The sequence below is a fragment of the Anabrus simplex genome, chromosome 6, assembly GCF_040414725.1.
Source record: "Anabrus simplex isolate iqAnaSimp1 chromosome 6, ASM4041472v1, whole genome shotgun sequence".
NCBI classification, from domain to species: Eukaryota; Metazoa; Arthropoda; class Insecta; order Orthoptera; family Tettigoniidae; genus Anabrus; species Anabrus simplex.
Window position 1 is genome coordinate 175,560,831 of NC_090270.1, and position 14,359 is coordinate 175,575,189.

At 42.1% G+C, this 14,359-nt stretch overlaps 1 protein-coding gene across 2 annotated transcripts in view; it reads right to left on the reverse strand.

Moving 5' to 3' along the window:
- The window catches only part of LOC136875625 (pancreatic lipase-related protein 2), an 89,823-nt gene that overhangs the window by 71,510 nt on the left and 3,954 nt on the right, over positions 1-14,359 (reverse strand). Inside the window, exon 2 of one of the 2 annotated variants that reach the window (XM_067149165.2) lies at positions 12,845-13,042. The exons of the other annotated variant lie outside the window; for it this stretch is intronic. Within the exon in view, the coding sequence (XP_067005266.2) occupies positions 12,845-13,042 (198 nt within the window). The remainder of the gene's footprint in view (positions 1-12,844; positions 13,043-14,359) is intronic. 2 annotated transcript variants of the gene reach the window in all.

Below are 14,359 nucleotides of genomic sequence, written 5' to 3' on the forward strand. Positions count from 1 at the left end.
GTTTGGTAAACATAGCCACGTGCAGCTATCATCCGCCATCTTTAATCCAGAGAGCACCGTGCTGCCCTCTTTATCGCAGTAGATGTAAATTCGTCACCTGTCATACGCAGTGCTGCTATCTTTAGCTAGATACCTTTGAAATGTGGTGGTGGATAATTTAAAAAGAAAAATTCTACAGCAGTCCTCTCTCGACGCTAATTGCATAAGATGGCGGCTATACATGACTCCTTAAGGGTGCTTACGCAAGACGGCTGCTATACAAAGGTTCTTATGAGACGCCCTTGGGATGCTTGCGCAAGATGGTGGTTATACAAGGCTCCTTATGAGACACCCTAGTGATGCTTGCGCAAGATGGCGGTTGCTCTTATGAGGCGGCTTAAGGGTCCTTGCACAAGATGGCTAGAGACGCCCTAAGGATGCTTGCGCAAGATGGCGGACACAAGATGGCGGCTATACACGTCTCCTTATGAGACGCCTTAAGGGCGTGGCGGTTGCTCTTATGAGGCGGCTTAAGGGTCCTTGCACAAGATGGCTAGAGACGCCCTAAGGATGCTTGGGCAAGATGGCGGACACAAGATGGCGGCTATACACATCTCCTTATGAGACGCCTTAAGGGTGCTTGCGCAAGATGGCTGCTGCTCTTAGCTTAGAGGCTAACGTGTCGTGCTAGTTCGATTCATTAAATTTAGGGCTTAAATGCAAAATGTTAAATATCTCGAAAGCAGTGCACCGTAGAGCAAAACGGACAAAATTTTTCTGCCTAATACCTAGGTTCGCAGTATGAGGAACAAGAAAATCATAGTCTAATGATGGGATCAACGGTTCGGTTCCTACTTAGGCCCTTTGGCATTTGCTCTGTTTTAGCTTGTATTGAAGCGAGTCTTCGTAACATGATCAGGTTTAGCTATGGTAGAGAGTATAACGTGCCGTGCAGGTTCGATTCATTAAATTTGGAGGCTTAAATGCAAAATGTTAAATATCTCGAAAACGATGCATCGTAGAGCAAAACGGACAAAATTTTTCCGCCTAATACGTAGGTTCGTAGTATCAGGAACAATAAAAAACATAGTCTAATGATGAGATCAACGGTTCGATTCCTACTTAAGCCCTTTGCCATTCGCAGCTATCTATTTCTACAAGATGGTGGCTGCTCTTATGAGAAACAAGATGCCTTGAGACGTCCTAGGGATGCTTACGCAAGATGGCAGACACAAAATGGTGACTATACATAGCTCCTTATGAGAAGGCCTAGGGGTGCTCGCACAAGATGGCGGCTACTCTTATGAAGAAAGCTAGCTTAGAGGCTACTGCGCAAGATAACAGCTGCTGTTATGCATGTGGTGGAGGGCAATTTGAAATTCTATGTGCTTAAACAACAGAGCACCCTGCTGCCCTCTTTAGCTGAAATGTGGTGGTGGATAATTTGAAAAATTCTTTTGACAGCTATCATCTTTAAACAATGGCGACTATACATAGGCTGTTAAGGCCTTATCATTCTCCTCCTCCTCCTCCTCCTCCTCCCCTCCTCCTCCTCCTTCTCTACCTCCTCCTCCGCCTCTTATGTCAAGGCATAGCTTTATATCGAACAAGTTTAAACCTGCATCGCGAAGGCAAGCGTGTGCAGCGATAACATTATTGCGCATGTTTAGAATTTCGAAACATAAGAAGAGTAGAATCAAACGCTGTACTCGATACGACATGTGATCAGAACATTGATTGATGCGTTCAGAAAACAAAATAAGTGATCAAGACTAGAATCGAACGATGTACTCAATACATCATGTGTTTAGAATATGTCAGGGGATACGCTTGTTCTAAGAAGATCAGATTGAAACATAACAAGACTAGAATAGAACACTGTAATCGATGTTGTTAACTTCAACATGTGATCAGAACATTGATTGATGTGTTCAGAACACAAAATAAGTGATCATGACTAGAATCGAACACTGTACTCGGTACAACATGTGATCAGAACATTGATCGATGTGTTCAGAACACGAAATAAGTGATCAAGACTAGAATCGAACACTGTACTCAATACAACGTGTGTTTAGAACATGTTAGGGGGTACCCTTGTTCTAAGAAGATCAGAATGAAACATAACAAGACTAGAATCGAACACTGTAATCGATGTTGTTAACCTCAACATATGATCAGAACATTTGTTTGATGTGTTCAGAGCAAAAGTACAATTTTGATGATTTGCGCAGCTAACTCGCTCGGTAAACGATGTGGCCAAAGTATAACTTCAAATTATTTACCTTCCATCATTCGTCTTGTGTGTAAAAATCAGTCGAACAAGCTATCGCATAAACATAGCTGAAAAAAAATCGTGATAGGGTATGGAACCCAGGGGTTACATCTTGTCAGAAGAGCAAAAAGGATGAAAGGACTCTTCCTCCTCCTTACCGCACATTCCTTGGCTAAAGGGCTAATGGGCTAAAGGGCTAAAGGGCTAAAGGTGCAACAACCTCGTCGATCGCTATCAGCAAGAACGCTTGTACTTTGTAGAAAATTAATCTTTATTTGTAAATGGTTTCATGTTCAGAACAAGGAATGGAACCTAGGGGTTACGTCTTAACGTAATAAAATCCCCGAGGTGCGATGAGTTACGTTTTTCGAACTAGTGTTTGGAACACTGAACTTTTCAAGATGATAGCAGAGAGTTTAGCAATGTTCTGTTGTTGGATTTTAAATTCCGCGCTACAGCATGCATAAGGTGGCAGCCTTGAGGTTTACCGCCGTAAAGATGGCAAGAGTGAGGTTAACAATGTTCTGTTGTTGGATTTTAAATTCCGCGCTATAACATGCATAAGGTGGCAGCCTTGAGATTTACCGCCGTAAAGATGGCAGCAGTGAGGTTAGCGACGCTCTATTGTCCTTCAAAGTGAGGTTAGGGTTCGTCAAGAAGACAGCTGTCAAAAAAGCACGTGGCTATGTTTACCAAACAAGAGCAAGTGGCTGTGACGTCACGGTCACGTAGTATACCGCCTCAGCATGCAAAGTTTAATGTCTACAACTACGTAGTAAACATTCTGCTATGTTCACAAGATTTTTTACACATAACTATTCTTTATGCTTTAAGTTCATTCACATAGGCTATGCTAAGATAGCAGCACAAACACATGCGAACTTTGTACATTCTAATGGAATAAGTTTAGTAGTATGTGCATCATGGATACATGATGTGTGTACGCATTTAAACTTGACTATACGTAATGCTGCTGCTTTGTTTACAAGATTTTTATACATTGCTATTCTTTATGCTTTAAGTTCGTGCACACACAAGCGATAGTCGTACGCTCTGGCAGGAGAAGTTTAGTACGACAGTCGATGCATACATTATCGATAGGTGATGTGTACACGCTTTAGAACATAGCTCATCTTTATGCTTTAAGTTCGTGCACATGGGTTTGGGATACACAAAAGCGATTGCTATATGCTCTAGCGGAAGAAGTCTAGTACGATAGTCGATGCATGTAAAATCGATAGGTTATGCTAAGATAGCAGCACACTTACATGATTTTAGCACAATCTAGTAGAAAAAGTTTAGTATGATAGTCGTTTCGTGCAAAATCATTAGGTAATGTGTAAACGCTTTGAAACAAGGCTATTCTTTGTACTTTAAGTTCATGCGTACAGGTTATGCTAAGATAGCAGCACAATCTAGCGCAAGAAGTTTAGTACGAGATATGCAAAATCGATAGGTGACGTGTACACGCTTTGAAGCATGGCTATTCTTCGTACTTTAAGTTCATGGGTATAAGTTATGCTAAGATACCAGCACAATCTAGCGGAAGAAGTTTAATACGAGATTCGATGCATGCAAAATCGATAGGTGATGTGTACACACTTTGAAACATAGCTATTCTTTGTACTTTAAGTTCATGTGTATGAGTTATGCTAAGATAGCAGCACGATCTAGCGGAAGAAGTTTTGTACGAGAGTCGATACATGTAAAGTCGATAGGTAATGTGTACACACTTTGAAACATGGCTATTCTTTTTACTTTAAAGTCATGCGTATAGGTTATGCTAAGATAGCAGCACAATCTAGCGGAAGAAGTTTAGTATGATATTCGATACATACATTATCGATAGGTAATGTGTACACGCTTTGAAACAAGGCTATTCTTTGTATTTTAAGTTCATGCGTCTTAGTTATGCTCGCGATAGTCGATGCATGTAAAATCGATAGGTTATGCTAAGATAGCAGCACACTTACACGATTTTAGCACAATCTCGTGGAAGAAGTTTAGTACGAGAGTCGATGCTTGCAAAATCATTAGGTAATGTGTACACGCTTTGAAACATGGCTATTCTTTGTACTTTAAGTTCATGCTAAGATACCTGCACAATCTTCCCGAAGAAGTTCAGTACGAGATTCGATACATGCAAAATCGATAGTTGATGCGTACACGCTTTGAAACATGACTATTCATTGTACTTTAAGTTCATGGGTATAGGTTATGCTAAGATAGCAGCACAATCTAGCGGAAGAAATTTAGTACGATATTTGATGCATGCAATAATAATGTGTAATGTGTACCCGCTTTGAAACATGGCTATTCTTTGTACTTTAAGTTCATGTGTATAAGTTACGCTAAGATAGCAGCACAACCTAGCGGAAGAAGTTTAGTACGATATTTGTTGCATGCAAAGTCGATAGGTAATGTGTACACGCTTTGAAACATGGCTATTCTTTGTACCTTAAGGTCACGCGTATAGGTTATGCTAAGATAGCAGCACAATCTAGCGGAAGAAGTTTAGTACAAGAGTCGATGTGTGCAAAATCGATAGGTGATGTGTACACGCTTTGAAACATGGCTATTCATTGTACTTTAATTTAATGGGTATAGGTTATGCTAAGATAGCAGCACGATCTAGCGGGTGAAGTTTAGTTCGATGGTCGATGCATGTAAAATCGATAGGTCATGTGTACACGCTTTGAAACATAGCAATTCATACTGCTGCTCTGTTCCCAAGACTTTTAAGCATAGCTAACCCTAATACTGCTCTTAACGACGTCGAGCTAAGGATTGATTACGTGACCGTGACGTCACAGCCACGTGCTCTTGTTTGGTAAACATAGCCACGTGCTTTTTTGACAGCTGTCTTCTTGACGAACCCTAACCTCACTTTGAAGGACAATAGAGCGTCGCTAACCTCACTGCTGCCATCTTTACGGCGGTAAACCTCAAGGCTGCCACCTTATGCATGTTATAGCGCGGAATTTAAAATCCAACAACAGAACATTGTTAACCTCACTCTTGCCATCTTTACGGCGGTAAACCTCAAGGCTGCCACCTTATGCATGCTGTAGCGCGAAATTTAAAATCCAACAACAGAACATTGCTAAACTCTCTGCTATCATCTTGAAAAGTTCAGTGTTCCAAACACTAGTTCGAAAAACGTAACTCATCGCACCTCGGGGATTTTATTACGTTAAGACGTAACCCCTAGGTTCCATTCCTTGTTCTGAACATGAAACCATTTACAAATAAAGATTAATTTTCTACAAAGTACAAGCGTTCTTGCTGATAGCGATCGACGAGGTTGTTGCACCTTTAGCCCTTTAGCCCTTTAGCCCATTAGCCCTTTAGCCAAGGAATGTGCGGTAAGGAGGAGGAAGAGTCCTTTCATCCTTTTTGCTCTTCTGACAAGATGTAACCCCTGGGTTCCATACCCTATCACGATTTTTTTTCAGCTATGTTTATGCGATAGCTTGTTCGACTGATTTTTACACACAAGACGAATGATGGAAGGTAAATAATTTGAAGTTATACTTTGGCCACATCGTTTACCGAGCGAGTTAGCTGCGCAAATCATCAAAATTGTACTTTTGCTCTGAACACATCAAACAAATGTTCTGATCATATGTTGAGGTTAACAACATCGATTACAGTGTTCGATTCTAGTCTTGTTATGTTTCATTCTGATCTTCTTAGAACAAGGGTACCCCCTAACATTTTCTAAACACACGTTGTATTGAGTACAGTGTTCGATTCTAGTCTTGATCACTTATTTCGTGTTCTGAACACATCAATCAATGTTCTGATCACATGTTGAAGTTAACAACATCGATTACAGTGTTCTATTCTAGTCTTGTTATGTTTCAATCTGATCTTCTTAGAACAAGCGTATCCCCTGACATATTCTAAACACATGATGTATTGAGTACATCGTTCGATTCTAGTCTTGATCACTTATTTTGTTTTCTGAACGCATCAATCAATGTTCTGATCACATGTCGTATCGAGTACAGCGTTTGATTCTACTCTTCTTATGTTTCGAAATTCTAAACATGCGCAATAATGTTATCGCTGCACACGCTTGCCTTCGCGATGCAGGTTTAAACTTGTTCGATATAAAGCTATGCCTTGACATAAGAGGCGGAGGAGGAGGTAGAGAAGGAGGAGGAGGAGGGGAGGAGGAGGAGGAGGAGGAGGAGAATGATAAGGCCTTAACAGCCTATGTATAGTCGCCATTGTTTAAAGATGATAGCTGTCAAAAGAATTTTTCAAATTATCCACCACCACATTTCAGCTAAAGAGGGCAGCAGGGTGCTCTGTTGTTTAAGCACATAGAATTTCAAATTGCCCTCCACCACATGCATAACAGCAGCTGTTATCTTGCGCAGTAGCCTCTAAGCTAGCTTTCTTCATAAGAGTAGCCGCCATCTTGTGCGAGCACCCCTAGGCCGTCTCATAAGGAGCTATGTATAGTCACCATTTTGTGTCTGCCATCTTGCGTAAGCATCCCTAGGACGTCTCAAGGCATCTTGTTTCTCATAAGAGCAGCCACCATCTTGTAGAAATAGATAGCTGCGAATGGCAAAGGGCTTAAGTAGGAATCGAACCGTTGATCTCATCATTAGACTATGTTTTTTATTGTTCCTGATACTACGAACCTACGTATTAGGCGGAAAAATTTTGTCCGTTTTGCTCTACGATGCATCGTTTTCGAGATATTTAACATTTTGCATTTAAGCCCTAAATTTAATGAATCGAACTAGCACGACACGTTAGCCTCTAAGCTAAGAGCAGCAGCCATCTTGCGCAAGCACCCTTAAGGCGTCTCATAAGGAGATGTGTATAGCCGCCATCTTGTGTCCGCCATCTTGGGCAAGCATCCTTAGGGCGTCTCTAGCCATCTTGTGCAAGGACCCTTAAGCCGCCTCATAAGAGCAACCGCCACGCCCTTAAGGCGTCTCATAAGGAGACGTGTATAGCCGCCATCTTGTGTCCGCCATCTTGCGCAAGCATCCTTAGGGCGTCTCTAGCCATCTTGTGCAAGGACCCTTAAGCCGCCTCATAAGAGCAACCGCCATCTTGCGCAAGCATCACTAGGGTGTCTCATAAGGAGCCTTGTATAACCACCATCTTGCGCAAGCATCCCAAGGGCGTCTCATAAGAACCTTTGTATAGCAGCCGTCTTGCGTAAGCACCCTTAAGGAGTCATGTATAGCCGCCATCTTATGCAATTAGCGTCGAGAGAGGACTGCTGTAGAATTTTTCTTTTTAAATTATCCACCACCACATTTCAAAGGTATCTAGCTAAAGATAGCAGCACTGCGTATGACAGGTGACGAATTTACATCTACTGCGATAAAGAGGGCAGCACGGTGCTCTCTGGATTAAAGATGGCGGATGATAGCTGCACGTGGCTATGTTTACCAAACAAGACCATGTGGAATTTGCCGCCACCACATTTCAAACTAAAGAGGGCAGCACTATGCTCTGTTGATTAAAGATGGCGGATGGTAGCTGTCAAAAAGCACGTGAGTTTGTTTCCAAACAAGAGCATGTGGAATTTTCCAATTTGCCGCCACCACATTTCAAAGGTATCTAGCTAAAGAGTACAGCACTGTGCTCTGTTGATTAAAGATGGTGGATGGTAGCTGTCAAAAAAGCACGTGAGTTTGTTCCCAAACAAGAGCACGTGGAATTTTTCAATTTGCCGCCACCACATAGAGGGCAGCACGGTGCTCTCTTGATTAAAGATGGCTGCTGTCACGTGGAATTGTCTACTACCACAGGTATCTAGCTAAAGAGGGCAGCACTGAGGTTTGCGATGCAAGATGGCTGCTGTCAAAAAGCATTTTTCAAATTATCCGCCACCACATTTCAAAGGTAAGTAGCTAAAGAGGGCAGCACTGTGCTCTATGGATTAAAGATGGCGGATGACAGCTGTCAAAAAAGCACGTGGCTGTCAAAAAGCACGTGGATTTGTTTATCTCGAGCTAGTGAGGTTAAGTTGGTAGCACTAAGGTTTAGGCCCGCCAAGATGGCAGCACTGCCGATGACAGGTGACGAAAGAGGGCAGCACAGCGCTCTGTAGTTTAAAGATGGCGGATGACAGCTGTCAAAAAGCACGTGGCTGTCAAAAAGCACGTGGCTTTGTTTATCTCGAGCTAGTTAGGTTAAGTTGGTACCACCGAGGTTTATTCCCGTCAAGATGGCAGTACTGAGGTTAGCGATGCGTTGTTGTCTGTCAAAAAGCACGTGGCTTTGTTTACAAATCTGTCAAAAAGCACGTGGCTGTCAAAAAACACGTGGCTTTGTTTACCTCATGCTAGTTAGGTTAAGTTGGCACTACTGGGGTTTAGGCCCGTCAAGATGGTAGTACTGAGGTTTGCGATGCGTTGTTGTCGATGACAGCTGTCAAAAAGCACGTGGCTTTGTTTACAAATCTGTCAAAAAGCACGTGGCTGTCAAAAAGCACGTGGCTTTGTTTACCTCGCGCTTGTGAGGTTAAGTTGGCACTACTGAGGTTTAGGCCCGTCAAGATGGCAGTACTGAGGTTAGCGGTGCGTTGTTGTCTGTCAAAAAGCACGTGGCTTTGTTTATCTCGCGCTAGTTAGGTTAAGTTGGCAGCACTGGAAGAGGCCTCTGGCTGAGGTGGAGGAGGCCACTGGGAGGCCACTGGCTGAGGTGGAGGTGGAGGTGGCCACTGGCTGAGGTGGAGGCGGCCACTGGGAGCCGGAGGTGGCGGTGGCGCCAGAACTGTCCAATTATACTACTTATCTCGCAGTTCAGAGTCTTTAACAGAGATGGGCATGGCAGAGTACAGCTCATGGGATACACAAAGATAGACCCTGTAGCCCCGGTACGATGATGATGATGATGATGATGATGATTATTATTATTATTATTATTATTATTATTATTATTATTATTATTATTTAAACGCCGCACTCACCCACCGAAGGTTTTAAACGACACAAGGATAGGAAAGATCTGGGATTAGAAGATAGCGGGCGTGGGGTTAATTAAGGTACCCCTGAAAACTATCCTCAGAACTTACGACTGTGGGATTCAAACCCACCATTTCCCGAATGCAAATTACGTGACCCAAATCACCCGGTGTCTTATTTTCTTCTTCTTCTTCTAAAAATCTTCTGAGCTATTGTGGCGTGGTCCACTCCTCTCATTCCTTTGAGACGTTTCGACTACTGCGGCGGTAGTAATCTTCTGTAGCGTAGTGTAGGTACGCTCTCCTACAGGTATGTACAAAAGATGACTACCGCAGCAGTAGTCGAAATGTCTGAAAGGAATGAGGGGAGTGGACCACGGCACAATAGCCCGGAAGACTTTTATTATATTGACACCGGCCGCGAAAGCCTTCATACCTTAATTATTATTATTTAAAAACGAATCCATGGCACATAGGATCATTATGGATCTGGGGATGCTAAGACGACTCCTGCCCAGTAAAGAATCCTCAGAAATTGGAGTATGAGGCAACATTCTCAGCCGTACTGTGTGGCTTTCTTGACTGGTTGCACTCCTCCCTCTCATAACAAACAATTCCTCAGTTGTTCTGTTATCAGTGGTGTAACAGACCATGTTACGTAATAATATTAATAAATGCATATTCATTAGAAAATGTGCCTTGTATGACCCCTGAGCATTGCGACTAGCTGCGGCGTAGCCGAGCAGTCTGTCACAGACACCATTGTCGTCACCATGGTAACACATCACAAGTTAACCGACTTTGAACGTGGGATGATCATCGTTGCACGGCGCATGGGTCGTAGCATTGCGGAGATTACACGCGAATTCGGATTTCCGAGATCAACACTGTCGAGGGTGGATATTCAATATCGCAGAGAGAATGTTACCACACGCCGCACGGGAAGACCACAGGTGTTTAAAGAACGGACATCACGTCGCTTCCGCAGAACCATACTGGGCGCTGGATTGGCTGCTGTGAGTCAGATCACCGCTCAGTTGAATGCTGGTAGACAGGAACCCATTTCTACCAGGACTGTAAGGAGGCAACTGCACCGCATAGTCTTCATCAGCCGAGACCAACTCGCGTCCCTTTGCTGATACCTCAACACCGAGCTCAACGACGTGCAGGGTCCGCGAACATCGGCAATGGACCGTGGAACAGTGGCGGCGTGTAGTATGGTCCGATGAATCCTGGTTCCAGTTGTATCGAGCTGATGGGAGCGTGAGAGTGTGGTGTGTGTTCCATGAAGCTATGGATCCTGCGTGACAACAAGGTTATGTACAGGTAAGAGGTGGCCTAGTTCTGGTCTGGGCTCATGGTCGTAATTAGGCCCCATTGTCCGGCTGCAGGGATCCCTGACAGGTGCACGTTATGTGTACATTCCTTCAGACCATCTGCATCCCTTTCTGGCCCTAGAGTGCCCTGATAGAGAAGACATGTTTCAACTGGACAATGCGCCATGTTACCGCTTTGTGGTGGCACGCAAGTGGTTGGAGGAGCACTCCAGTGAAGTTAGGACCATGGATTGGCTCTCCATATCCCCAGATCTTAATCCAGTCGAGCAGTTATGGGATGCTATCGATGCTGGTGTATGCTCCATGAACCCTGCACCAACTACACAAGACTAGTTGTGAATAGCAGTGCAAGATGCGTGTCTCCAGATCCCTCCAGGACGATTCCAACACCCTATAGAGTCGATGCCTGGCCGAATTGCTGCCATTTTGAGGGTTCGTGGAGGAGGAACTCGTTATTAACATCGCATTCAGTGTCTTTCCATGACTTTTGGCCACACAGTGTATCTGATATATCTTTGAAAGTTTCCCATATGGTCAAAAAGTATGCACGCTTGTATACGTACCCTACCTTATTTCTGAACCCCAAATTTCGATCCCCATCTCGGCCTCGCCGGGGAGTTACATAATTTTTAGATTTTTCTACGGATGTACGAGTATTAGCTTCTCTGCTTCCAAATTTTAATGTTCTAGGGTGACTGGATGTGTCTAATTAATTCATATCCGTTTTCATTCTTGTGTCTATCTGCTGTACATATATACTGTATACCGCCACATTTCGATGTGCATTAAACAGCAGATTAGGTCTCTTCTTAATATTTCGAAAAAAAAATCCTCTTGACATTCATATCGTTATAAGAACTGCAAATGGTAGTTAAACCGGTGGCAATGTTTTACGGTAGTATAAGAACGAAATTTACATTTGTGCATAAATTACATAACAAAACATTAAACGATTACATGAAAACAAAATATTGCAAGAAATGTATAAAAACAATAAATTATATCTTCTCATAAATTTAACAAGACAAAAAATTTATCAAACTGAGAAATTATATCAAAACTAGAAATGCATTAAAACAAGATTGTTCACGTTTAGGGGTTGATTTTAAAAATAATTTGGACCCTCAGTAATGTCTTAAGCCAATGAAGATTGTAGGTCATAATTTAAGGCGTTTCTCTCTGGGTGAATGAACCTTACACTTCCGTATGTAAGCTATTTTGCTCCTAAGCTTCAAATTCGAATCCATCCAGTCGACCCTCATGGGAGTTTTGGAAATATTATGCTTTTTGTAGGGGTCTTAGGGGTATCAGTTTCCCTAGTGCCTAGCTTTAAGTATCTGCGATATCTAGAATTGCCTCATTAATATTGATGTGTATTTTCATTTTTATACGGTACCTACCTTTATAGATCGCTACACTACGACTCTCATTTATTAGTGTAGATAGCGTGGGTTTGATACAAATTACCTTAACAAATATTACCCACGCGTGCTTAAGCGATTGTGTAACGGTGTTCGAAGGTACTCTTCTCAGTATGGAAAGGTCAAGCGTCTGACGTCAGAACATGATGGAAACTTCTGCATCGGTTCTAAATAACCTTCCTCCAAGGTACCTCATCAGTGATCTAAAAATACGGATATCATCCGGTGACAGGTCAAGACAATGTAATCTGGTACCGGTAACGCCGTGGCAACTCACATGTGGAGTTTTAAACCCGGCCTCATTTTATCACGAAGCGATGGAACACTTTTTCGCGCGGGTTTGAGTGGCACGGAATGAGTGTTTAAAAAAATAATAATGTTATTGGCTTTTCCATAATTACTTTTATGGTTTCAGAGACGCCGAGGTACCATAATTTTGTTACACAGTTGTTACAGATGCCGACAAATCTACCGACACAGTACTGACGCATTTAAGCATCTTCAAGTACCACCGTTTTTTTCCTTTTCAGACTTTTTTACTGATATTTTCTTATTTTTCTCATTTTTGTTTTGTTTTTTATTTTCTTCTTTTTAAGGACGGCACACATACACAGTCCCCGATCCAGTGGAAATAACCAACTAAGATTACAATCCCCGATCCGGACGGGAATCGAACCCGGGGTCCCTTGAATCAAAGGCCAGTACGCTAACCATTTAGCCCTGGGCTCATCGGGCTGAGCCAGGATCGAACGTGCCAAATTTATTTCATAAGACAGTGCTCTACCATCGGAACTACGCAACCCGTCGATGTCAATATAGGACGAAAACCCAAAAGACTTACTCCAATAAAAAGTGTCAAATACTACTGTATTTTTTGTCGATTACTTACGCTCGTCTTTTTTCTCTGTTTCTGGTGATGCAGGGTCCCTCATGCTCCAAGGAAGGTTGTCTACGTAACGATTTGGAGCATCTTGCCTATTTGCTTGATTGAAGAATATATTGTTTGGCTGACCACTTTCCTGTCCATTAACCTGCCATCCACCAGCAAGACTCCTCGAGATCCCTGTCTCCCAGACATTGGTAGGACCTGCCGGAAAATAAAAACTGATTAGTTTCATGGTATACTGTACTATATATGGGCTCGAGGAGCGTTTGTGGAGCCAGTTTAGGACCACTCGGACCTCTATCATGCCAGCAATATTTTCAGGTTGGAGTCACTTACAATGAACCCATCCCACTCAGAGGTCAAAAAAGCGTAACGACAACTAAAAAACCTCGAATGTCCGAATTAACTAATTTTACCGGAGAGGTAATAAAAACGTGTTTTTCTTAAGATTTGTAGTCTCTCTTAATAGGTCCATTGATTGTTATGATGAATATCATTTTAGAGACACGCATGTATTGATAACATTAAAAATGTTTATTTAATACGCCTGTTACTAGGCATACGATTCTTTCATATTATGAGGATTTCATTGTGTTTCAGTACATTTTCAGGGACGCTGGTGTAACTCATATTACATGAAAGGTGTAAATCATTTCATTTTTCACTTGGAAATATTAATTTACTTAATTTACTAATTGCAACAAATAATTTGTTAACTTGATCTTTCATTAGTTGTAATATTAAATAATAATAATTTCAGATAATTAAATCTATAATATTTGATATTTATCAATGGTCAACTAGTATTTCACGCAAAGTTTTACTTACTCACATATACGTGGTTTCATAACTGGTCACTGGGGGACAGTGTAATTTAATTTTTTTTCTATTTTCGTCATTGAACAGAGGTTTCCAAACTTTGGTCCAAATATCTCAATTTCAGATAAAAAGTCGGCACGACATTATCATTCCTAGGTGTCGATGACGTTGCTTGTAACACTGAAAGCGCCACACAACGTCAGTATGTATGTGCAATATTGGCTACCAATTTAAAAACCTTGTTCTCACGAGAATGCTGGAAAATTTAAAGTGTGAAATAAAAACCTATGAATGCGAATGTGATCTATCGGAGTTACATTTCACAAAGTGTTCAACCACAGACGATCAAAGCACACTTGTAACTTGCACTGTGAGCAGCGAATGAGGAACGAGTCACTGGTCATAAAAGAAAGTACTGTTATTGGTTTTACGCCCCTCTACCTTCTTTTACAGTTTTTGGAGACGCCGAGATATCGGAATGTTGCCTATCAGGAGTTCGTTTGGTGCCAATATACCTACCGGAACGTGCCTTGCGTATTTCAGCACCAATAAATACCAGCGGAGCCGCTTTCGTACTTCAAATTTGAAATGGAGTTAAAATTAAAGATACATTTAAGTTCCTCTTGTAAATATCTACTTTATTTTTCATACGCAATTTACGGGAAGTTATAAATTATTAACTGAGTGATATTGAAGAAA